General features: G+C 38.4%; 1 protein-coding gene across 1 annotated transcript in view; it reads right to left on the bottom strand.

Annotated features, from left to right (window-relative positions):
• MTPN (myotrophin) overlaps positions 1-27,910 on the bottom strand; it is a 50,846-nt gene that overhangs the window by 13,905 nt on the left and 9,031 nt on the right. The window contains exons 2-3 of the mRNA XM_037049132.1: positions 4,878-4,991; positions 3,727-3,810 (exon numbers count right to left, since the gene is read on the bottom strand). Of these exons, the coding sequence (XP_036905027.1) occupies positions 3,727-3,810; positions 4,878-4,991 (198 nt within the window). The remainder of the gene's footprint in view (positions 1-3,726; positions 3,811-4,877; positions 4,992-27,910) is intronic.

Raw genomic sequence — 27,910 nt, 5'->3', positions numbered from 1 at the left:
TCCAAACCAAATACTGCTTCATCTATTTAGAACAATCGTCTCTGTTGGGGGGCAGGGGGCACTGGTCTACACTCAGACCCTAGTCTTGAAGCATAAGCCCCACGTGTCATTCGCTACAACACAGCTCACCAGTGAAAAATCAGTCCAAATAGCGTTTACACACAGAAACAAATACACATGTTCAATTTCTCGTGACTGTCCCTAACAGTAATTCTGAAACGCGATCTTAAGTAGTAAAAAAACATTGGCTTTTGAGTCATAGTCTTGATTCCATTATATTCTGATTAACTTCAGGTAGTTACTAACCTCTTTAGAAAAATGGTTTCCTTATCCATAAAATGAGATGAATAGACCTGTGTATTTAGGTTGACGGAAATTAAAGATTATATACACCAAGTGCTGAATACATATTAGATTTTCCACCCATGTTAGTTTCTTCTTTTGCTATGTGGATAGTTAAGATTTATGTGTTTTAAATTCCTACTTACACCCTACATTTCATCTTCAATTGCATTAAATTTAAAAAATAGTTGTCCAGTAAGTATTATATAGTTTAATTTAAAATAGTCTAGCAATCTTCTCTTTTCGTTTTTGTGACCCTCCCCCCAAATTAGTTGTGACCATAGTGAGCTCTCCAATTTCTGTTTACTGTTTTGGTGCTTTTCCTATGTTAATAAAACATCCCAGGTGGAAAATATACTAAGAATGTCAACGAATCTGCTAAACTTCTTAAATGAAGTATTTTAAAAATGAATTCATAATAATCCATAGGGTTTCTACTTTTTATAAAAACCAGAACAAACCAGATTTCATAATACAGACACTGATTGTAATGCAAAAACGCTTGCACTGAAATGCCCTCATTTTAGCAACTACGGATTTTTAAAAGAGTGCAATCAAGTTCTAAACAATAATAACAAAAAAACTGGCCAGCAAAACCATAGGGTATCCATCACAGAGGCTTATGTAATAATACAATGAAAGTAAATAATTTTGAAAAAGCAGAACTAGATTTTACTAGGGCTGCTTTCATAAAGGTTAGAACTGTCATCCAGAAGGAGTAGCAGTGCTACATGGGGACAATCCATCTGCCATCGACAGAGCCATCTCCGAACGTCTCTAACTTAGCTACAGAAATCGAGGCTCCAACACAGTGAAAACAGTGCTACAGGCACAAGTGAAAGAAAAACAAGCTGGTTAAAAGTCAGACGACTTACAACCAGGAATTTAACAACAGAATACATTATTTATGGAGACCCTTCCAGGATAACAGATTAGGGCCTACTGTGTATACAAATCAAGCCAGAATTGTCTGAAATGGTGGAACCCTCTCAAGGACCTGGAACACTTTTTAGGACTAAAGGACAGAGAACAATGGGAGATGGTTCGGGTCTTTTCTAGCATAAAAGTAATGATGTCTTATTCTGTTGGTCTCATAGGAAGGAGAGGCGCGTATCAGGAGGAAATACAGAGTTTCAGATATGGCTACAAAGAACACCCGTAGGGGGCATCCTGTTTGGTAAATGACCAGAGAGAGCCTAAGGACCTAAGGCAAAAAGGATCCTATGAAGGTTTTTATTTCAGAGAGAACACTTTTTGGCAGGTAGAAAAGGTCATGGAGAGGGGATAAAGGAAGAATCATTTTTTGTTTTTATTCTGGCTTATGAATTTGTTTTTAATTGAGATAGCTGACATGTAACAGTGCACTAGTTCAAGGTGTACACCACAATGACGTGTTTGTACATACTGTGAAATGACTGCCCCAGTAAGTTACCGTCTGTCACTTCTCTTCCTCACCAATTTTCTTGTGTGTGTGAGGGGAACTTTTAAAATTTACCCTCTAAGCAACTTCCAAACGTACAATCCAGTGCTGTTAACTGTGTCTCTGACTGCACACCTAGCAGGCAGGCTGACACCAGAGGAATAAAGTCCACGTTGAGGGAGAGAGAACTGACAGGCAGAGAGAAACCAGACCCTGGTCCTGGGGCTCAAGTCCAGGGTCGGGCTGTGCCTCAACTGTTGAGTTTCATGCGTCAACAAGACCTCTTTAAGCCTCTCCGAGCTGGGTTTAGGTATCTGCAGTATAGGGTCCAAACTAACAAAACGTGGGGATTCTGTTAAGTCTGTCATGAACTGAAAATAAGTATTTATAGCCTGTGACAACCAGTTTTGAGTACAATACACAAATATAGTAAGCAAAAATAACCCAGAGGGATGAAATTATGTAGCAGTTTACGGAGGCACCTTTTAATGTTTTCATGAGTGTGGGAGGAACAGACAGTAATCTTTGTGAGCACATTCTACCAGATTCTGCATCCACTAAGTGGCAAAAACATTACCTTTGTCTTTTGGAGAATGGATTCTACTTTTACTCAACCACAGTCTCCTTCGGGAATAGTGTGCTGTCAACGGCCTTGGTGCAGTGGTTCAGTTGGTTAGAGTTTGTCAATTTACTTTGGGGACAAAGTAAATGGAGACTTACTTTGTCTTTTGGAGAACTCAGTATGGTGTGTGGTATCTAGGAACTACTGTTGGTGTATAACCACCCCCACCCCAAACTCACAAGTCGACACCTTTAAGACATCCAGTAATTGTGTTTAACACGGAGTTTTAGAGGACCTGAATGAACTGCCTCCAGAACAGTATTTTTAAAAAGTTCAAGACATATGCTCCCTTCTTTCCCAATCTTCTCTAAATTTTCCTGAAGCCGACTCTATGAAGCATAAAATCCCCTTCAGTCTTAGTTATAATAAAGCTATTTATTAAGCATTTATGTACAAGGCATGGTGGCCAAATGCTTTACATACACTTACTCATTTAATTTCTCTTTCTTCTTTTAGCAGGGCTTTATTTGAAAATACCAAATGTTATAAATAACACTTTCCAGAGGATGGTCACGAAACTATAAGCTTGGGATTCATACTAGCATCTTATTTTACTAAGATTTCTCGTCCCCCCACATCTGCAGGCCCTGTCTAGTACAGCTAGATGGCTGCAAATGGTGTGTGAATTCCCGAGGCTGGATTCTGACCCCCATCTAATAACCTAATAGCAAAGACAAAACACTGGAAAGCTCCAGGTTTACCATGATCTCAGTCAAGTCAAGAGACCAGATGACTTGGAAAGCCCTTAAAGCAAACTGCCTGTACTACCTTACTCAGCATATACTACAGAAACAGAGGTTTACAATTTCAAACCAGGGTTACTCACAGCGTGGTCCACGAATGTGTATCTAGTTTACAGCATCTTTTATATCCATTAAGTACAATGCTTATTTCAGATGCTTCCCCTACCCCCAGCAAACTGTTGCTTTTAATTATTTTATTGGTTGACTTGGAGAGAAACATCAATCTGTTGTTCCATTGGTTTATGCATTCTTTGGCTGATTCTTGTACGTGTCCTCACTGAGGATCAAGCCTGTAACCTTGGCCTATCGGAACGAACTCTAACCAGCTGAACCACTGCGCCAAGGCCATTCACAGCACGCTATTCCCGAAGGAGGAGACTGTGTTGTTTTATGTTCTAACCCAGGCTCCTTACCCATCATGGATTAGTAACAAATAGTTGGTGGACCAACTATTTTGGGTTATAATGTTCTAGGCCTCAATTTTGGATTCTATTAGTTTTATGCCCCTGAGGTGAAACAAACCTTAAATTAACCAAATACTTAGGTGAAACAGTCACACAGTGATGAAAAAAGCAGTGAAAATGCTCAGTTGGCCTCACCTTTGACAGAAGCAATTTCACGCAGGAAACGTGCCCTTCATAGACAGCAGACAGAAGAGGGGTGATGTGATGTTTATCTGGAGCCTGTGAAACAATAGAGAGATAAACCACCTTGTCCACTCTTCACTCCTTATTTCTAGATATAATTAGGAAATGCTTGTAACTATTTTAGACATTTTATTTAGTTTTAGGGAGGGGGGAGAGAAAAACATCAATGGTTGAAGCATGTAGCGGGCGCCTCTCGCACACCCCCAAGGGGGGTCCTTTTGGTTTGTGGGACAACACTCAACCCACTGAGCCACATAGGGCCACTTGTGATTATTTTAAAGTCAATGTTTACCTACTTGCCTCTCTACACAAAATCACTTCCCAGCTACACGTTTCTAGCCTCTAGACAGGTGCCCTCTAGATGCCCAAGCCCACAAGGCTTCTTCCCCTTGGGACTCAGAGTGAAGTTCAGGGAGCAGGGCTTTGACCCGGGTTCAGAGCTGGGCTCTGCCACTCACTGTGCGACTACTTACTGACTCTCTGAGCCTCTACCCCCCACTAGTACAAAAATGCCAATGAGATCCTGCGAGGGAAGAACACAGCCAATGGAAAAATAAAATACTGCCGCAGCCGGGCCAGGTGACATGGTGTTCCCCGAAATGTGAAACGTTCATCTCACTTGCTGTCATGGTTATTTAAACATTTTTCTAAAACTCTGAAGTGCAGAAGCCACAAAAGGCAAGAATGAGGAGATGATTGGTTCCGTCTGAGACCACCTGCCTGCTGGCCTCTGTCCAGACATGCATTTTAGATGTACCAATACATACATGATGTATCGTGTATCATATGGCTGCAGAGTTCTATGCTCCACTCGGCGAGAGCCATTTGCTACCAACAGGTAGTGCTAACTCTGAAGTTGCATTTGAACTTGAAAAGCCACCAGCCAAGGGAGAAACATCCTGACCCTCAGCTTGCAAGTCAGTTTGTTGTGCTTATTCTCAAAAATCCCAAACATATATTTTAAGTTGTAGAAATTCTGGCATCAACTCAGACTGTATTTTTAAAATGAGGTTTCCACAGTAACTATTTTACACACCCATATAAGACAATCACCCAAAGCATACAATAGGCTCTTTCTGAGAATGGCAATGCTCTTTACATACATTGATGTCTGCTCCTTTCAGCAGCAGGAATTCCAGTATTTCAAGCTGCCCACAATCTGCCGCATAATGGAGAGGTTTCCTTCCACCCTCTAGTGTTCGGTTGACATCTTCTCCCTTATAAAGGAAGCCAAAGAAAACAATATTTACATGGGGTGTAGAGGGAAGGAGGGAAGGCACTTGATATTTTTACTTTCTTAAAATTCCAAGAGTTTCATGAAATAACTGAATTTCTTGCAAAGTGGAGTAAGTAGCCAGACCTCAAATGAAATCCTGCACAATACAGCAGTTAGCACACAGTATGACAGTAACTCAAGCCGTGAGTTGTCAAGCTGAAAACAATATGCAATAATGCTGCATGTAATAAAATATATCACTGTGCTCCATTTCTAAGAAGTTCCATCAGCATAATGTCAAGAGGTGGCCGCATGAGACCGATCAGTTCCAATACTGACACTTTGACACAGATCATGTTGCATGTGCTTTAATTCTTCAAAGAAATCATCACTAATGGGGTCAGACACCATTATCACAAGGTAATCACTACTGGCTATTATGAATTCATTTCATTCATTCATTCATCGATTCAACATTCATGGCAGGCCTACTGCATGGTGGGCACTGTACACCGGGGGCAACGGTGAGCAAAGCCATGCATGGCTCTGACTGCACAGAGCTCACCATCCGGTGTAACCACACGGTTAAACGAATCTCACACTGTAACTGCTGAGGGAAAGGAACTCTCACAGCACTAAAAGGAACTCAGTGCTACACATGCACTTTTTGGAACAGGATGACAATCTTGGTGACGGATGGACAGGGTTGAGGGGTAGCATTGGGAAAATGAACTTAAGGCCTCAAAAATCAGTTTTCATTCACTGAGGATTAACAGAGATTCTTACAGTAATAAATATAATTTACCACCTGTGCTGACCAGCTACAAAAGATTTGGCACTGTGCTACACGCATTACCTCTAATCTTGAATCCCAGAAGGAGAAAACTCCTATTTCTCGTATTTAAAGTAGAAAGCTGAATGAGTTTAAACAACTTTTTAAAGTGGCTCAGTAAGTGACAGAGTGGAGGTCTAGACCCAAAAACTACCACTGCACTGCCTCCAAGTCAGTATTCACCCATTTTATCTTAAGGAAAAAATTCAGACTTTTACAGAGTAGCAAAACATCTGAAAGAATGTACTTTCTTAACTACTGGATTATTCACCTAGCTTTATTTGGTCAACTCATCAAGGCATTTCCCGAACTGAGATATTTAGAGTGCTATCATTTCAGACCCGTTACGAGTCGTTCTTTCAGGTGTGTGCTACACGGACACAGAAGGAAGGTGTTTTGTGGGCTGTAGATCACTGGAGACTGGGTAACCCCTAGTAATTAACTATGCCTCTTGGCTGTGAGACCTTGGACTATTTTCTAAACCTCAGTTTCCTTATCTGTAAAATGGGAATGAAAATACATCTCAAGGGGTTTTAGTGTATCATTAAAGGAGATAATTCATGCAAAGTATGCAACACAGGGCCTGACACAGGGTAAAACATACAAGATTAACTATGATTTCTGTGGACCCCTCTTGTTTTTATACTAGTTTTAAAAGACCATTCAAACTTGGGTCAAGGCAGTATTCTGCATAACAGCTGAAATATAAGCAGATATGATTTCATGTAATATACTTAGAAACAAATTTAAATAGTAAGGGCAATTCAGTACACCACCTTAGTCTTTATTTACAACTGCAGAAATATGAAGCTCTGAAGTGAAGATATTGCTTAAATGATCCACAGATGAAAGTTTAACTTTCATCATGAAGACTTCCTTTCCATTATTAACATTAACTGGATGGGTCTCTTTAATGAAACAAAGCGAACAAATACGTGCAGTGAGCAACCAATAGGATACCTTTGTCAAAAAGAGCTCTTCCTGAATCAAAATACCAGGCAGCTTCCTTTCCTGCTTAGTACAAGCATGCAGAACGCGCACAAAATGGAGCTGTTACACTGCAACTCTTTCCTCTCTCCCGCAGACACCGACTTCATAATTCTCATCTTAGCGGACAAATAGTGACAACATTGGACAGGTTCTGTGTCACTGACAGGAGAGAAAGGGCCCTCTTCTGCGGGGCCTTAGCGAAGCAGTACCCACGTGAAAATCTATGGTACTAAATGCCTGCACTGGAAACGGAGCAAGGTCTCAAAGGAAGGACATTTCTCCTTTTACTTCCAGAAACTAGAGGAAGGTATGTGGAAGTCTCTGTACCTTCTGCTCCATACAGCTGTGAACCTAAAACTGCTCTAAAAAACAGTCTATTTAAAAACAACTTAAATCCAAAGTAAGCAGGAGGAAAGAATAAAAACCAGAACAGGAATCAATGCAATGGAAAGCAGAAAAATAACAGAAATCAAAAGCTAAATTTCTCTCCAGAGTTATCATTAAAAGATAGAGAGATGATAGACAGACAGATAGGTAAGACACCCAGAAACCCTCAAGCCCCAGATGGCTACACTGCTAGATTTTACCAAACATTTAAGAAAAAAAAGTAACAGCAATTCTACATCTTATTCCAGAAAACAGGGAGCATCCAACTCATTCTATGAGGTCGGCCCTGCTCTGATTCCAAAACAGAGGACAAAGAACATACACGTCATGGCTAATATATGTCATGAACACAAAATGAATAAAATTTTAGTAAATGGAACCTGAGACTATATAAAAAGAATAATATACCATCACCAAGTCAGATTTATCCCAGGAATACCAGGTTGGTTAAATATTTGAAAAGTCAGCTAACACAATCCACCATTTTAACAACGCCCCCCAAGCCCCCCCCCCTAAACCCCGATCAACTAAGTAGACAAAGCATCTGACAAAATTCAACATCTATTCCTGCTAGAAACTCAGTAAAGTAGAAAAAGAAGGAAACTTCCTTGGCCTAGTAAGAGCCTTCTACAAAAAACAACAACTAACATCATACTTAACTGGTGAAAGATTGAATGCTTTCCCCCTAAAAGTCAGGAAAAAGACGAGATATCTGTTCTTACCACTTCCAGTCAATGTTGTACTGGAGATTCCCGCCAGTATAATAAGGCAAGGTAAAAGGAAGGTAAAACTGTCCATTCATCCATTTTGAAAAGGAAGGTAAAACTGTCTTGGCAAATGACATAACTGTCTATGTAGAAAGTCCAAAGGAATCTACTAAAAAGCTACTGGAACTAGTAATTTTAGCAATGTTGCAGGACAAAAGCTTAATATACAAAATCAACTACATTTTATACTAGTAATGAATAATTGTAAATAAAAATAAAAATAGTATTTATAATAGTATTAAAAATATAAGACATTTAGCCATGGCTGGTGTGGCTCAGTGGATTGAGCGTGAGCCTGGGGACCAAAGGGTTGCCGGTTCAATTCCCACTCAGGGCACATGCCTGGGTTATGGGCCAGGTCCCCAGTAGGGGCCATATGAGAGACAACCACACATTTATGTTTTCTACCTTTCTTTCTCTTGCTCTTCCCATCTCTAAAGATAAATGAAATCTTAAAAAGATGTCAATTCTCCCCAAACTAACACATAGATTCAATGCACTACCAGTCAAAACCCCAACAGGTATTTTTTTTTGACATTGACAAAATGACTCTAAATTTCATATAGAAATGAGAACAATCTGGAATAGCCAAAACAACTTTGAAAAAGGACAAGATGAACCTGAACCAGGCCAACACAACCTGATTTCAGTAATTATTAAAAACTGCAGTAATCAAAGTGTAGCACTGTCATAAAACTGTAAACAATTCAAATTTATAGTGACAGGCAGCAGATCCTGGGAGGAGGGGGGTGGGAAGAGCAACAGGAGAGAGGGGCTACGGAGGGACACTTGAGTGTAATGGATATGTTACCTTGATAGTGATGGTTTCAGAGGTGTGCACATGTTGAAACTTTTCAAACTGTATACTTAAAATATCTGCAGTTCTATTTCAATTATACCTCAATAATACAGATTTTTCTGAAATCAAATTTCGTGGCTCTATTCTTATATGAGACACTGATCGGTATTTGAGGAAGGATGGAGCCTGGGGTGACCAATAGTACCTTCGTGAGAGAACTTAACAAGCAAAAAGCTATTTGAGATTAAGTTCCCTCACTGTTAAAGTGTTGAAGGAAAAACTCTCGACTTACATATACTGTAACTCAACTAACTGCACAGGACACACTTTAAAATGGGATGAGAGAGAGGTTCAGTGTGAACCCTACTAGCTGGGTGGGCTTCAAAGATCAAAACAAGTGTATGAATTGCTGGAAAAAACCTTTCAATTAGTATCCCAACTTCCAGCCCCATTTTGCCTACTCCACTCTTTACTCTGCAGCTAGAGGGGTATTTCCAAATGCAAAACGGGATGCATCATTCCCTTTCTAAATGTACTTTCCCGACTACCCACTGCTCCAAGAGGGTCAAGTTTAAACCTAGCTTAGGAGATCTGGAGTGATTTAGCCGGATCAAGCCCCTTCCAACTTCCATCCCCCCGCAGGCCTCCCCTCTTTCCTTGGTTTAGCTAACTCCTACCAACCCTTCAAAATCAAGCTTTAACAAAACTTCCCCTGGAAAGTAACCTCTAACCGTGTCAACTTTGAGAAATAAGACCCTCACAGGTGTGCTCAAAATCCTTTGTACTTTCCTGTGTCATAACAATATTCTACTCAGACTGCCTGCGCCTGTACTCTGTCTCCATTTACTTTTGCAGCTCCAGTGCTTTGTATAGTTTGTGACACACAGTAAACATTTATGTCATAGAAGCTTTCTGATTGAGCAAATGGTTAAGTTGCTCTGGCAAAAGACTTGGAAGTAGGTCATATATGACATCAACCAAACGTGGATAAGGCATTTGTTATCTAGGAAGAGCAGCAGTAACTTGAGAGCAATGGTATGTTCACCAACATAGAGAGTTGGAATGACAGTTTCAATGGGGCTTCAGCAGTCTGGATTGCACAGTAACTTCAGTAGTGGTGGTGAAACAGGAAAGTTAATGCTCCATCCAGGTCCTTTCTTCCCACCCGCCACCCATATTCTAGGCATTAAGTGATATAACCAGAGAGGATGTTAGATACCCGTCCTGTAATCTTGGTTCTAACTTCATGAAATACGACCAATTGCAAAGAAAAATCTAATCCTAATTTTGTACCCCAGAACCCCAGGCTGGGGAAGAGAAATTTTCCGCACAATTTCAACAGCTCTCTTAGCAATATGACAATCTAACCAGGTTTTCCTGTTCATCTCGCTCTCCCACTTTCCATGGAGACTATTTAAATCTCTTCCACTATTTATAAATCCTCAACTTCTCTACCTCCTCCTACACTTTCTTTCTCAGCAGATAACCTCACACCCTTCCCTCTGCAGAACACTCCTCAGACAGCAACTCCGTCAGGAACTCGTCTCTACCACACCTTCCTGCCACTGACACATCTTCTCCTTTTGAAGGCCCATCTCTCACCTGTATGTTTTGGACACTATCCTTTCTTGTTTTCTTAGAAAGCCTGCCCCTTTGTTTATTCCTTTTCTTGCCTGTGTTTTCAACTCTTTCTGCTCTACTGGCCCCTTCTCACCGGCACAGGCTATTCACAGCTCTCCCACTAAAAAAGCAAACAGCAGCACAAGAACCTCTCCTTGGACCTGACACCCATCTTTCAGCTACTGTTCTCTTTCCTCTCCTTTCACCCCTACACTTTCTAAAAAGGCATCATCTGTAATTGCTATTTCCAATTTCTCACCTTCCACTCTAATCTGACTTCCACCCTGAACACCGTACCACAACCGTTTCTGCTGAAGTCAGTGACCTCCAGGCTGTGACTAATGACCAAGTTGACTACTCCCTCCCTTTTAAACACTCTTTCCCCTGGTTTCAGCGCGGCCACATTTTTGCACTTTTCCTCCTACTCTCTGCCCGGGGCTTCACTGTTTCCTCTCCTGACTCATCTACTTCTTGGAGATCTTTAAGACAAATTTTTGGAATCTTAGTCATCGTACAGAATTCAAATAGTTGATAAATTTGGTTGTCCTTACAGTCTTGTAATAGTATCTCCATAGAAATATGTCAATTATAGAACTTTTAAGTAATAATACTTGTTTAGGGATAAAGTTTATACAATAGTTTTTAAAGACACCACTCAGTGACATGTGCCACAGAATCTGGCAGCAGTAACATCCCTACTTTGGTATGTGTACGGATAACCAGGCGGGCCACAGACGACTCCGCACACAGCTTCTGTCTGCCGCACACAGTCGAGGTAAAGCAGGCTGACAAACCTAACCTGTCCCCGCATCCCAGGCCTGTTCTGGCTTCACCCTTCCCTTTCACCAAGAATAATTTGTCCAGTTTCACTCTCCTCTCCTTCCTTTCACTGCAACATGAAGCCTGTGGGTCGTTAAATACACAACATAATTTTTATTATATTAAATTTGTATTTTATCGTATTTTTCTTGTAAGTTGTTTTGAAGCTATTCTTATTTTCTCTAAATATGGTCTATTCCATATATGTAATGTGTATGTAATACTGCAGACATGAAATAATATTACTTCATGTTTTCTGGTGAGTTTAAATACTCGGTGACCACTCTGCGCCTCTCAGATGAGAAGGGGGCTTGGATTACAGGGGGCAGGAGGGAGTCTGCGTGAAACGGAAAATCAAACGGAACCCACGGAGAGTCCTAAGAGGGCTCTACATTCTAACAGCTCCATATTAGCTCCTCTGAGCTTTACCAGTCCTAACCAGCATTATTCTTAGAATTAAAAAAAAGGAAAAAGGAGTTATAACGCATGACTAGCAGCTTACATCAATAAGTTGGCAAGTTCTATGTTGGGAGGAGATTTTAATAATTATACTGTGATTTATTGCAATGCCAAAGCATGATACTTTAGGGCTGGACACTGGACAAGTTTTTCAACTTTTGGAAAATTAAATGGCATTATTGGCATTTGAGAAAGCTAGTCATGTTTCATTTCTCAAGTGCTAAATAGACAAAAGCCTCAGCTACAGCAATAAATTCTCCTATCTGACAAGCAACTTACTGGTGTAATGGTCTACTTCTATTTTTAGTACAAACTATAATGAGAAACCAGGTTCCTGGCCTTTTGCTGGGCATGCTAAGGATACAAAAAATGTAAGATTGTAGGTCTCTACCCACAAAAACTTTACTTTTCACTGATAAACTTGCTTGACAAAACGAGTAGTAATTGCTATATATCTCACCCCCTCACAAAATACAAAATTAGCCTGCCCCACTAACCCTACCCAGTACTTCTCAAACTTCTTTCACTGAAGTACGCAAGTAACAATGAGAAAAAATACACGCTTCCCTGAATCAGTAGAAAAGATCCTACTTTCTCTGAACTAGCCAGGTAAGATATTCATAGCCATTTAAAAACTCATACAAATATATATACACATGAATATGCACATATGTGTCATTTGTTTTAATATAAAAACCACAATCTAAAATCCATAGCTATTTTTCCCCTCCTGACCACCCACAGATTCTTCAGGAATTTGGCCCGTGTTTACCCTACAGCCTAAGAGTACCGCCTTGGAAGAAACACACCTGACTATCAAAGAGCACAATGCTGCAAAATCTAATGTGGTCTCACCTATTTCTAGTGCCGTGATACAGTGTGATATTACTGATTCTGTACCTTTCCTCTTGAGATCTACAGGCCACTAGATAATATATAAATCAACTTTCAAAGAGTCTACAAATTCTTTTGCGTGTGTATATATAATTTTCTAGGTAGAATCCATGTCACTGCTCATTAGATTCTCAAAGGGGGTCACGAGCCCTGGGACGTTATTAACCCTCTCCTCTATCAGAATGCATTTCCCCAGGTCTCTAAGTCTCACCTACCTCTCACTGCCTGCTTAAGCTCTACTTTTATGATGAGAAGTGGTATTAAGCAGTGCGTGGACGGAACACCGAAGCCCTTGGCTCTAGTGAACTCTGCTGCCCACCAGCTGGGCAGACCTTGTTTCCTCCCTGGAAAATCAGTGGCTGGAGAAGATAACCTCGGAAGTCTTTTACAGTTAGTTTTCGTGGCCTTTACTTGTATAGGTTAAACACATCTGGTGATCACGTCAGTCTACAATTGTTCCCCCACCCTGCTCTTATATTCTAGACCAAGAAAAAAGGTTTTTCTGTACTTCTGGCTATGAGAACAAAACAGTTCAGGAGTTTTGATATTGAAAATGACCCTTACAATATACTTAACCTTCCACACAAAGTGGAATTGAGCAGGAAGATTAATATAGCATGAGCAATGTGAAAAAATTGTGTACATATCTTTCAAAGGCAATTTTTTAAAAAGTTATTATTATTCTGAGTTGTTTTACTAACAAAAGTAGGTATGAATTTGAAAAGATGAAGAACCCAGGCTGGTGTAGGTCAGTGGATTGAGCCCAGGCCTGCAAACCAGAGGGTTGCCAGTTCGATTCCCAGTCAGGGCACATGCCTGGGTTGTGGGCCAGGCCCCTAAGTAGGGGCAAGAGGCAACCACACATTGATGTTTCTCTCCCTTTCTCCCTCCCTTTCCCAGCTCTTTAAAAATAAATAAAATCTTTAAAAAACAGTTGAAGAAACACAGCATTAGAAAAAGACACACTATTTACTATAGATTTAATCCAACACTTACTGAGCCTACTATAAACCAGGCACTGTGCTACGTGTTTGGAATAAAACAGGAAGGTCTGACTTGATGAATTTGCTGCCTGCCTACTCGGGAAGATAAAGGAGCTTCAGTAAAGGGAATGATCAATGACTGTGTTGATAATTCATCTTTTATTGCAATTTAGCTTTTCATGTATTTATATCTTGTAGTATTAAATTTTAATGGTCCTTAGGGGTCAGAGACTACATCTTATACTTCTAAATAAAATCACATTTCACAATGCCAATTGTGGTACTCTCTGATTGATAACTAATTTTGATAGCATATCATAAAATGTTAAATTAAGAAGTCAGTACTCAACATGGTGTCTGTTGATTTGGAGAGAGTGATGTACACACCATGAATGCAAGACAATATGCCTGAAGAAATCAACCAATATGTTATGGTGTGTGAAATTCTCACAGGGCAACTGGAAATCCAGGAGGTGCTAATTTGGAAAGTATCTAGTACACAGTTTTGTTGTGAGGCTTCGCTGAAATAATGTAAAGTACCTGGTGTGTAGAAAGCACTCAATAAATGGCAACCACTATTATTATTATCAGAGGCCTCACTGGTTTTCACTTGAATAGCTTCCTACCCAATTTTTCTACCTTCAGCATTTCAACACATATAAATCAAGTGGATCAATCTTACTAAAGAGTAAGTGATCATGTGAAAAATTTCAGCTGCCCCCTTTTGTTGAACAGAAAATCCTCATGGTGACACTCACATCAGCTCCAATTGAACAGCAATACAGCATTTCTGGCCTTTTTATTTTCATTCATACACTGCTCCCAACACACCAGTGCTTTCCCACTTTGGGCAAACTTCGTGTTGTCTTCCGCTGGCACGATGCCCAACTTCCACCCGAGTCTTGATCTACTGAAATTCTACTTACTCTTCAAGATCTATTTTTTCTATAAATCTTTTACCTGATATTCTTGATAAAAAAAATTGCTCCTTTAATTCTCATCCTTGTTTCCATGTCTCTTACTACATTTATCTTTATTCAATTAAGTATTTGTTATATATGAACTGCAACGGAAACTCCATTAAGGAACAGACAATGCCTTATTTATACACATCACTCACAATGTCTATGGGCGACTCGTGCATAACAGTCCAACTTAATTAATGTAGTTATTTATGCCATCTTTGTCATACTATGTCACTTGTTGCTTATCAAGACAACTACAATTTCACAAAGAGGTATTTCAGTAACACTGCTGAGTGTTCTGAAAAGCCACAGAATCTCAGTGTTGAAAAGGACTCCAAATGCCATCTAATTCAACCACCCATTCTGCGTTTGAATCCCTGCCTGTGTATACCCAATCTACAGCTGAACTTCTCTAAAGAAAGGCAACTCAAGACCTTACTGATCAATCTATTCCTGCTCTAGATGCTGGAAAATCACTGTTTACTGGTTCTGGTTCTGTCCCTTGGGGACACATGAAACAAGCAGTCCCTATTTTCACATTAGATTATTAATTATATTTAGCAGCCACATCACACTGCAATTAAAATGTATTTTTTTCTATATGATTTGCTGTTATCCCGAACTTCAGTTACCAATTTTCGGAGTATATATGTAGGACCATCATATTAACTATATTAAATTTCATCTTATAATGGTCATCTTATTTTTCCAGGCTGCACGTTCTTTCCAGATTCTTATTAAAATAAATTTGTTAGTCCTTATCTTTCCCACCCCACCTCCAAGCTGCACCTTACCTACCTTCATCATGGCCACTTAAGGTATTTCTAAAAAAAATCAGGTAAGACTGAAAGATGAGCCCCACCAGTGTTCAGGAGAATCCCCTCAGTCCACTGTATACAGGGGCAGTGTGTGTGGGTACTACCACTTAAACAGTCTAGAGTCTAGTCCATGACACTTTCATCCAATCATCTTTTCCCATCATTCCCTCGAGCATAAAATCAAAACATCCAAATTCCAATGGAATGTTTGAGATTTTTCTTATCTAACAATCTAGGAACTGCAAAAAAGAAAATTAGTGCAGCAGGACTTATTTCCAAGCATGTCCTTTTAAGTGTTACAAACAACCCCACTAAATAAAATCTAGGCCTTTCTCCTCTGAGAGGTTGGTCAGCCTTTCTTCCCCAAGCTCATCATGTCTCACACACAGAGAAAGTACCATGTGCATTAGATCAAATTTGGAAAGCAAGAGATGTTTCTTCTAGTCAGTCCCACCACCCCAAATGTCACCATTATTATTACCTACTGTACTTGTTTTTTTCTATGAAAGTAGTTGCTTAAAAAAGTTATGACACTATTTAGTATTCACAATAGCATGAGATATCTTGCTGTCATTCTTGAAAGCTATATAATATTTTGTAAATACTTAATTTTCCTCCTAATTCTGGACATAAAGATGAATACCAAATGCCCTGTAACATTAAAGTTCTTATTTTATAGAACATACCATATTTCATTGATTCTAAAGCACACATTTTCCTGTATTTTAACATCTCTGAAATTGAGTCACAAAACAGGAAGAAAAAAACCCTTAACACTGCCTTGGTGAGTGTACTTACAGGTTCACTGTGTGCTTTGTAAAAATACTAACAGTCATTGCCTATGCCTGGCTTTACTATAGAAACTTTGTATACGTCTGGGTCAAGATGCTGAAGTATGAAGTACAGAATTAGATCATTCAGAGAACACAGAAACGTGAAATTCACTGAAAGTAAGACCTGATTATTGTCTTTAAAATTGGGTGAGTGTGCCACCAATAAATTTTAGTTTGGAAATTAAATATTAAATTGAATACTTTATATTTTTAACTATGTAATAAATTAAAACCAACAGAAACACATTAAACCCTAGTGTTAATACTGGTTGTTTGGAAATTATGACTTTATCTAAGCAGTGTCCACAAACTGAAGAAAGCAAACTGACCTCCTGTTTAAGTAACATATTCTCAGAGAAGCATTCTCTGATACGCTTGTCCCAACTGCTGGGAAAACAAGCAGAAAAAGACAGAAAAGCCAAAGAAAAACAATATGGGTGCATTATATGCTGGGAGCTGCCCTGCCTGGTTTCAAAAGCTGTAACCCCCCCCCATGGCTAAGGCTGAGTAAAAAGACCTTGGGACCATAAGGCACTAAGGAGACAAAACTTATCCTCCCGGAAGGGGCGCAGCCTCTGCCCCTTTACTTCACCCTGCTTGGGCCCCTGGAGCATTGCTGGATAGTCAATGGCAGGTTAAGATTCCTCAAGGAAGGAACAACCTAAGACAAGCACCACCGCAAAGGGGCCATCAGGGAAGGACTACCCTCAATTTAAACGGTAAGGGTCCAAGCATAAAACAAGTTTGTTTCCCAAAGTTTTATGGCCCTTTGACTCACTCTATCTGGCCCTGACTCAGAATAAGTCCTTATAGTTCCTTGAATGATATCTATTCCTTGATCATTACTGCTTGACAATGATGGATGAGCTTTATGTATGCGCCCTGTACTCCTATGCAAACTAAACCCAATAAAAGTCCATTGAGGAAGAGGCTCAAGACCTTTCTCCTCTGAGAGACTGGTCAACCATTCCTCCCCAAGCAGATCATGTCTTGGTAGACTTATACTCCTCCGTGGTGGCCCAGGGGAGCTCTGCGGGTGGAGCCCCGACAATCATACAGCAAAATAAAAATTATTAAACTGAAAACTCAAGAAAGTTAATTTTAAAAGTACTTATAGCACAATGAAAATGGAATCCAAAAGACATGGTTTCTATGAAGAAAGTATCTTAAGAGAACAGGCAAACATATCAAGTGAACAAAATGAGATGCAGGCTAATCAGAAAAGGGAGCAAGTAGGCTGAGAAAGTAAAATACAGCAAGGAAATTAAAACTGCAGTTGCAAAAATGTGTACCAAAGTACACATTTGGTACGCAGTAGAGGTGTACCCAGTAGAGGTGGGTAACAATACTCAAATGAGAAAGCCCAGGAACTGAGAACAAACTTATATTCTCACAGAATAGTAAGGTGATAAAAAATGATTTAAAAAAGATTATTATAACAAGTGTGAGGTTCAAACCTATAAATGAACTAGAACCAACAAAACAGAAAGTTATAAACTTCAGCTCAGCAAAGACGTTAGTCTGCATATCATAAATGCTCACTGTATTACAGATAAAAATTAGTAGTAATCCACCTGTTAATACAGCTTTGCAATTTGTTTTACAAGGATGAAGCAAGCAAAAACAGAAGAAAAAGTAACAAAGACATTACCACAACAGAAAATCAAATGACCTTGGTCTCATGTAACACTGAATTCCAGAAGACGAGAGAGAGAAACTATCTATAGTGATGATGTCTGGGGCCTGGGATCAGGTATAATCCTCTAAGGAGAGTTACTGACACTTCCACTAACAGTAGATGGTGTGAAGTATCTTCTAAATATGTTGGAAGTAGGCAGAAGGTAGAGAATTTCTGATGTATAATTTGGAAAGAATAAATTAGGATCTGTCCATCCCACAGCAAGTAAATCAATATTCAAGTGTAAGGATAGTCTTGGGTATCAGCAAATCAGAAAATACACCAGCCACACTCCCTTGAGGTTGGGAGGTGGCAACGAGGAACACCTCCAGACTTGTACTGCAGTTAAATAATTCTTCCACCTTTCAGTCTCAGAATGTCGGTTTTTTAATTTATATGGGTTATAGCTATGGGTGTTTATATATCAATTCATTTAGAAATAACATTTAGGAAGAAGCACATGTTAACATAATTGACTTATTTTTAATAAATAAGCAATAACTGTATTTTCCTCTAAAAAGGTGACAAGGATGGCTCTGTATTACTTTTTTTTTCTTTTTGCAAATCTTTTTAATCTTTGTTTTAATAGAAGACAGCTGGATTCTCATATCTGCTTCCATATTCAATTTGTTTTGATATATTGTTTTGGCTGTACTGTAGAAAGAACATTTGGCTTCCCACAGATTATTTAGTTGAACTAGGAAATCATTTTTAGTTGTCTTTTCAGTTAATTATGGATATTCTTCTTCGACATTACCCCAAAATGCAGTAGGTGGTAGTTTGTTAAAGGTTACTTGCAGTGAGGAATCTGAACTAGCAATGAACTTCATGCTGTTAATTAAAACCTATCAGTCTACTTGCACCCTGAATGGACCTTTTATCCATGCACGAGTTTGTAACGTTATATATTGGTCATTTAGAAAATATTGGTTTAAGGAGTTATGAATCTTCCAGGTGTTGAAAAATTTCTTTAATTCAGTATCAAAACAATCGCATTCACTGATGTCACTTCTAATACCACATCACAAAAGGCAGTAGTACTGGGAAGCTGGCAGGCCCAAAATGGCAGATATAAACATTTGAATTTTCTCTTGAAAGCTCCAATTTTACCATTGGAAATAAAAAGTATCAGTTGTTTTCCATAAACCAACAGGCCCACTAAATTCATTTTTAGGAAAATGTCGGCCAAGTATTCAAGTCTGAATATCCAAATTTACAGCTTGTCAGTTGTTTCTCTTTTCAAATAAAAAGTGTTCCATTAAAAAAACACTGGCTAGTTCAGGTGTAACTCCAACAACTGCAGATGGGCTTTAAGAACATTTCAATCTCTTCAAACAGAATATTAAAGGAATGTACTGCATAAGCGGGACTTACTGTAATAAAAGCGAATTTTCAGTGGCTTCATCAAGGGGATTCTGACGTGCATCGGGCATATTTTTTCACTGCACACACGGGTTAAGTTCGCGACGACCAGCAGTGCTACAGCTTGGTGTCACCGCTCTGTTTCACAAGGCAGTTTTACTCACTTTTGCACCATCAGTAAGTATCATCACAGTGAGAAGAATAAATAGTCTTCATATATCATAGAGATAGTCTGGATATCATGAACGGATAATAGATCCATTCGCAGCATTATTTGGACTGGTGGATTTTAGTGTAACAGTATGAAGTTCACTGACCTCTTGAAAAGGTCTCAGGGCCCCCCCGCCCCCCGAGATCTACAGCTCTCTGAGACCTGTTGCTCCAGGGAAGCAAAAGCTATGAAGTCACATTAGGACTCAGAGTGGGGAGCCTGGGCATAAAAGAATTAATGATGAAAAGTGAGTCTTTACTTAAGCAAATGTGGTTTAAAAATGTAGATGTCAAAAATAAGTTTTGAGAGTGGAGATACACAACCTAATAAGCACACACAATCATGCATTTATTTATAACAGAAAGCAGTGGGGAGCATTTGAGATCTTGCTCACTGGCGTACGTTGTCAGTTTGGGTCAAATACTTTAATTTAAAAAAAAAAAGGCGGATGAGGACATAAAAACCATAGTAGATTCTGTCAGACATAGGGCCTGACCAAGTGACCCACTTACACGAAATACTGGATGCTGAAGGTTTTTTCATGATGATGACATATCCTCTGTGAAATATTACGCAGAATCACTTAAAATAAAAATAGGTTTTACTCCTTGAAAGCTTATCATGAGCCAGGCATTGTTACAAATACTTTCCAGAAATATTCATTAATTATCACGAAAGCTTTAGGAGGCTGATGTTACCACTACTGTACAAGGACACCGAGGCACAGGGAAGGTAACTTGCCCCAAAGTTCAAAACTTAGAAGCAGCATATGCCTGCATAGAAGATCATAAAATTTCAAAGGATGTACAGAACAAATTTGTTAGTAGTCATTTTTAGAGAACAGGATTATGAGGATATTTTCACTTTCTGAATTTCAATAACATTATATATTTTTAAAATGAACATGCATTACTTTTATAATCAGTTAAAGCAATCCAGATATTTTTGTACTGAAAAACTAAAAGCAAAAGCTATTGCTTATTTGTTAACTTAGTAAAGTTTAAACTCAAACATTTTTTTTCTGACGAAATTTAAGGGCCAGTAGACCTAAAAAAGATGAATACATCTCAAATCCTGGGGGGGGAAAGAGCCAAGGGGGAAAAAAAAGCCAAGAAAAGAAATACCTAAACCTAAAGGAAGGAGGGGGGGGGATGCCTAAATTAAAGCTTAAATAAAGTAAATTCAAAGTATAAAAGCAGAAAATTTTAAATTATCATTTGACAATAATGTGAACTCTCAGGTTTCAAGATAAAGAATCTTGGATTTTTTAACAACAAAAAACAACAAATATTCAACCAGAAGCTGCTACTGAAAACCCAGAACAAGAAAATGTGAAAAAGATAAAATGGGCAAGAAAATATCAGGGATATATGTCTAAAAAAACTAATAAAACTAATATTAATATATGACAAAGTAGAATTCAAAGACAAAAAAAGTAAATGGGGAAAAATAAGCAACAGTTCATTTTACATTTTACAAATGTGTAAGTTACTCATGAAACAGTATCTGAAGAATAGCAAAAAACAAAACAAACAAAAAACCGACAAAGCAGTGTAGTTAAGGACTATCATAATAATCTCGATCTTTGGCAGGTGAGGATATAGCAGGCTTGATTAATGAGACTAAATTAATAGATATGAAACTTTGGATTCTATGGAAAGTACACCTACTTCTACTCAAAACTTCATAATAGACCCCAAAACCCTCAATACATTCCCAAGTTTAAGGTCTTATGCAGCCCATGCCCTAAACCCAGTGCGGTAACACTGCAAATCAGTACCAAAAGCTTTAGCATGAGTACAACACAGAATAAAAAACCCAAAGGAATAAGTCACAAAAATAACAACACACAACCAAACCAATACTAAATGTCCTAAATGACTGACGGAGCAAAGAGAAACCTCAACATTAGAAGTATACATTATTTTGAAAATAAAGATAAATATGATACTCAAGGTAAGAATATTACTTATGGAGAGAGTCAACACTGAAAAACCAAGTGAGCTTTTGAGAGTTACTTTAATGTCTGTCATAGTTCTTTTACTCTACCCTAGACTTTGAAAACATTTATAATTTTGTCTCATCCTGCAATAACAAAAAATAATTTTAAGTATACTAATTCTGATAATTTTTCATGATGATTTTTACAAGTTTAAAAATCCACTGAAAATTTCTGTATAGAAACATCATCTCTTTTACCTTCTTTCCAAAAAAAAAATTAAACTCAGAATGTCTGAATTCAAATTCAAAGAACTATTTTTCTAGTTTTGTGAAGTTTTATAAAAATCAGCATTTAGAGTGCATTTAACAGTTCTCAATGCTTGAAGAAAAAACCCAATATTCATAATATAAAATACGTATACACATACACACATATTTACTCCATTACTATTCCAATAGAATAATTACTCCCAAACCAAACAGTGTTCAAAATATATCCCTGTAAAAATGTTTATTAGAATGAAAACAAAAGAAAAACAACATACAGTACTTTCAGGACAAGTGCAGAAAATGTCCAAGCTTCTTTTTAAAAATCAGCCTTAGTATTTCAAGTCAAAGTCTAGGAGCCAAACTAGTTGCTGAATTCATCTTTCATCTTAAAACTGGCACTAACATCTGGCTTTGGTGGTATTGGGTAAGAATTTGATCGCTTCCTCTTGAATAACAAATTTGGAAGAAAAATAACATTCTGTGTCAAGGGCAGAGAAAGAAGCCTTTTAATGATATAAGTTAAATTATGAAGCTTGAAATGATGAACCATGTTTTTACATGATTAACTCAAAGAAACCTGGCATCTTTTTTACTTGATCTCATCATTTATATCACACAAGTGGTTAGTAGGGCCTGAGAACATAAACCCCCCTCAAGTCCTGGGTGACCAGAAGCCTGTGATGTCCTTACGCCTCCCCCACCCAGACCCCCTTGCTGCCACTTTGCTAATGGCCAAGATGAAGCTGAACCGGTTCACCTAGACTCTGTCTCTACCAACACCCCCTTTTTCCTGTTCAGGCTTTGGACAATCTTCTTTGCCTGCCATTTAGACTCCAAGTTTTGCCAAAGACTTTCACTTCGACCTGATATACTACTTAATCAGATCTTGATTTTACCTTCTGCATATAATGAACAACTGCAGGCTCTTTCTTTATAAATTCCTCCTATCCGCTTATACACAGTTCTAGATCTTAAGAATTTTTCATGAACCAGCCATTTATTTGGTCAGTCATTCACTTGGCAACAATTTATGAGCCCCTCCTATGAGCTAGACATTGTTCTCCAGGTAGAAACACAGACGTGAACAAAGAGGACGAAGTTTATCAGGTCCAGTCACAGCTGCAACACACTCAGCACGAGCTGGACTATGCTCACTGAGGTTCCAAGAGTTTCTTTTGACAATATGTTTGTGCTAAGTGATACAAACAGAAATCGAAACTCCGTTCCTCCGTCTCGTGCTCTATCTTTTTTTTAATCCTTACCCAAGGACATTTTTTAATTGCTTAGAGAGAGAGAGGAAGGGAGAGAGAAAGCACTGATCTGACAGAGAAGGATCAACCTGTTGCCTCCCGTAAGTGCCCTCACTGTGGACGGAACCCACAACCTAGGTATGTGTCCTGACAGGGAATCAGATGGCAACCTTCTGGCTATGGGACGTCGCTCCAACCGAGTCACACTGGCCAAGGCTCCACCTGCTCAATTTTTTAAATAAAAAGTACTCATTTTCACGCCAGGAAAAAAAAAGGGAAAGAGACTACCTTCTTAGACTGTCTTCTTACACATACAAGAATAAACTCAAAATCAATGAAAGTCTTAAATGTAACGCTGGAAACCATGAAACTCCTAGAAGAAAATAGAGGTAGTAAAATCCTGGACATTTCTCTTAGCAGAATTTTTTCTGATCTATATCCATAGGCAATGAAAACAAAAGAAAAAATGAATGGGACTACAGCAAACTAAAAAATGTTTGCACAGCCAAGGAAACATCAACAAAACAAGAAAACAACCTACTGGGTGGGAGAAGATATTCACCAATAATACATCTGATAAGGGGTTAATATCCAAAATTTATAAAGAACCATACAATTCAAGACCAAAAAATAATCCAATTAAAGAATGGGCAGAGGACCTGAATAGACACTTCCCCAAAGAGGGCATAGAGATGGCCAATAGACATATGAAAAGATGTTCAACATCACTAATCTTCAGAAAGATGCAAATTAAAACCACAATGAGCTATCATAGTCCCACCTGTCAGAATGGCTACATCAATAAATCAACACACAAGTGTTGGTGAGGATGGGGAGAAAAAGGATATACCTCTTACGTTATTGGTGGGACTGCAAATTGGCGCCACCACTGTGGCAAACAGTACAGAAGGTTCTCAAAAAAACTGAACATGGAACTGCCCTATGACCCAGCCATTTCACTTCTGGGTGAATCTGAAGAAACACAAAACACTAATTTGAAAGAATATATGCATCCCTATGTTCACTGCAGTGATATTTACAGTAGCCAAGGTATGGAAGCAACCCATATGCCAATAAATGGATAAAAAAGTTATGGTACATATACACAGTGGGACATATTAGTTGGCCATTAAAAAAAGTGCAATCTTACCACTTGGAACAGCATGGATGGTTCGAAGGGATATCTATGCTAAGCGAAATAAATCAGAGAAAGACAAATATCATATGATTTCACTTATGTGAAACCTAAAGAACAAAACAGATAAAAATTGAAGCAGACTCAGAGACAGAGAACTGACTGATGGTTGACAGAGGGGAGTGGGGTTGGGAGACGGGGTGAAAAGGGGGAAGGGATTAAGAACAAATGGGTAGTTAAACTAGTCACAGGGAATTAAGTACAGTATAGGAAATACAGTCAATGATACTGTAATAACTCTTACAGTGCCAGTGGGGGCTGGAAATATGGGGGAGGGTGGAGAACTCTTTGTAATGTGTATGATTATCTAACCACTGTGCTGTACACCTGAGTCTAAAACAAAACAATACTGAATATAAACTGTAAATAAAAAATAATTTTTTTAAAAAGTACTCCATGGAATAGAATTAAGAATGGTTTTTGGAATCTAACAGATCAAAAGTCAAATCCTGGCTCTGCCCATTAACCTGGCCAAGTTCTTGAATTTCTCTGTATCTTATTCACATCATTTGCAAAAACAATCTTTCATGTCTTTTTTTTAAACAATTTTTTATGACAAATGAGAAAATGTAGTCAAAGTACTCAGCAAATAACATTAATGGTGGCCATCAGAATATCATTATTATTATGTTTATTTCATAACACAGGGCAAGTAGTAGGTCTTTGGTTTGCCTCACCTCTATTACAATGACATTATTATGGTAATCGCTCATATCATCCAGACACTGACTTTTCTTCTAGTGGGCTGTAGTTACCATCCCTGCAATACAGCTTCCAGAAACCTAAGGCAAACAAGGGGACAGCAGGTCGGGCACACACTGGTGAAGGAAGAAACCTCCTTTCAAGGGGTCCTGTGCTAAGAAGCATTAGCAGCTCAAACGTCGACAATGTGAGTACACAGTAGGTCAGGACGAGTCCAGTGTACTTGGTATTTCTATTTTTCTAGGTATCTTCCTCTTCCTTTTACTAGATTTCCCCCAGCTGTTTCCAATCTTCAAATAGTTTTTTCTAAAACTATTCTCCTAAATAGCTTTAACATGGAGTAAACACATATTTACAAATGAGGTATATTTTTAGTAGTTTCAGATTTCCTGCCCTTAAGGACAAAATCTTTTATATGTATCTCCAAAGTGCAGTTTGGTGGGGACACTGCCAGACTCAGTACTTCTCACAGGACTCTATGACCCAACACTGGCTCCTCTGAATAATAAACACCCAGCATTCTTTACACCATTTCCAAATGAACCGGTCATCTGATTCCCGCAGAGAACTTTTTTTTAAAGCCATTCTTCAGGAGAAAAGAAACATTTCTCTTCCTTTGATCTCCAAGATATGTACACGTTGCTGCGGCCGAATTCTAAGGCCTAAGAACACACTGTGCTGTCATCACAAGGAACCAGTGTCCTCAAACGCTGCTCAGCCAACAGCAGACTGAATTAGCATGTGTGTGACCGTTCGGTAGCACAGCAAGTAAATACTCGACAACTGAGCGATAGCAGAATGCAACAAAACTGTTACATTTAACAAATTGTATATAGTTGACTCTATGTCCCCAGTAATTCAGTTATAGCTAAGTATTACCACCCCCCACTTAGAACTGAGAATTACTTAGCATTGTTATGTTTACTATTTTTCAAATGAGAAATCTTTGATAATCAAAGGAATGCTGTGGTCCCATCCCCCCTCTGGCCCGCTCTCTACCCTGGCCCTCAAGGGTCACGTCCTTACCGTGGGATGTAACTTCACCAAAAGGATCATTTCTCATCGTACTGGTGACATGAATGAGTAACAGAACCAGATCCTAAACTACAACACGGTGGTGGATTCTAACGGGTAATCCACTACTGAGGGGCAAAGCAGTACGGGTGATAACACTTTAACACTTTATTTGGAACGTTACAATGCAGAGAAAAACAGATAGTTGGCACAAGAGAAAGGTAGAAGATCTGAGAAGTATAAAATCAACTTACTCTACACATTTTCTACAAAGTTAACATGAAAGGTCTGTAACAGCAAATGCATCCAACACTCAGTATATGAATTTACTTCCAAGTTAATAATAATATCCTTAACAGTTCTTTAATGAGTACCTATTTAATAAACATAAGATAATGCAGGCTCATAAAACACTTTAAATGTGTTCTGAAGAAAAGTTTTTATTACAGGTTAAAATCCGTACTAGGCTGATCCTAAACAAAGTGATCACCTAAAACCAACAAGTCAGTCACGTCAGACACACGCCCAACTGAGGGTTCTTTTTCACTGATGAAATTACTGCCAGGCATGCCTGAATGGCCGTGATGGCCGAGACTCCAGCAAAAAATTTTAAAAAGGGTTAAAATTTTTAAAAAAAGCAAAGTACATATATTAAGAATGAAAACTGCAAAATAAAATCCTATGTTTTTAACACAGTTATACAAGTAACTATGTATTTCTGTCTCAGGGATTCTTAACCTAGGACCGCTCAAGGTGCTGAAAAACCTACAAATTATAGGTTCATTTTCATTTATTTACTTACTACCACTATCATGCAGAATAGAAATCAAACAATAAAATGTGAACTACAAAAATGTCAAAGGCAAAAGCAATGTATAACTCCTTGTAAGTACTGTTAAGAAATAAAGTGTTAAGCAACTCCATTTCTTACTAACAAGAAACATTTTAAATGGAAGTTCGTAGGCCCCAAATGTTATGGTATATTTCCCCATCTATTCAGCTGCATAGAACTTTTACCCTAAGCTTTTCCTCCCTAAAATGACTACTTTAGTGATTTAAATTAGCTTCATGTAATTGTTTTACTTATTAAATGCACACTTTATTTTTCTTCTTTGGAAAGTTTAAAAGCAATTAGTTTCAGGTATTTTGTAATAGAAAATAGTGAAGCATTAAAAAAACTTTTTACTGGTGGCATAAAGTTAAAATTTTAATTTAATAAAATGTATTTACAGAAAGAAAAACTACCAAAATTGAGAAAGTCCATTCAAAACATTATAATAGTATTTTAATTTGGGCAAAAGATCAATATGATCAAAAAGTGGCTTCATTTGCCAGAAAATAATTCATGGCTCCACAGTTGGGATTTATTCCTAAAGTCTTGTGTAGTCTGGGAAATACCTCATGTCCTGATCCTATGGTTTACATTCCTAAAGGCTGTAACTGTAAACAGACCCATGAGAGAATGGAAGAGAGAAAAAGGAAGGGGATGGTGGTGGTGGGGGGGGGGGGGTGCGTGCAAAAGAGGAAAGAGAGAAAGAAAAATTCAGTCCCTCAAGTTTCAGATGTGATCTCCGCAGCAATCTATTTAGTGGGAAGTGGGACAGATATACAGATATACAAATGTAAATGTAGGTTTACATTTGTTCATATGGAAAATAATACCATTAGTACGTAATGTAAGAACGAACTGTTTCACCTACTCACAAGTGAAGACCTACTTTTGTCCCATCCTGTATTTTTAAGATTTTTTTTGTTGCCACCCTACATGAATGGCACCTTGAATATATTTTCCCACATCTTTATTCCTAGCAGAACTGCGTGTTTCAATGTTTTCCAGTACTATCATAGAAAATAATCTAAAGGTAGGTCAATTTCACTCCTTGAAATTATTTTATCCAAAAGTTTAAAAAAAAATCTTTGTAGTTTATCATTTTAGCTAGGGTGTGTCTTGCTCCTCATCTGTGCTTATTAATTTTTGACTAGAAGTGTGGAGACCCTCTGTTTCCAATCTTGGGTCTTCTCAGTTCAGAAAACTTCTATTTCTGTTATTAGTTCAAAATTGGGATGCTCTTCCTTATCTTTTGCTAGTTCCATCTCTATGGGTCACCTACTGTAATACTTAATTTTCAAT

Source organism: Sturnira hondurensis, unplaced genomic scaffold (genome assembly GCF_014824575.4).
Source record: "Sturnira hondurensis isolate 20B ecotype Veracruz unplaced genomic scaffold, ASM1482457v3 Scaffold0006437, whole genome shotgun sequence".
In the NCBI taxonomy this organism is placed as follows: domain Eukaryota; kingdom Metazoa; phylum Chordata; class Mammalia; order Chiroptera; family Phyllostomidae; genus Sturnira; species Sturnira hondurensis.
The sequence above is the reverse complement of the archived record's forward strand: the minus strand, read 5'-3'. Positions and strand labels throughout refer to the sequence as shown.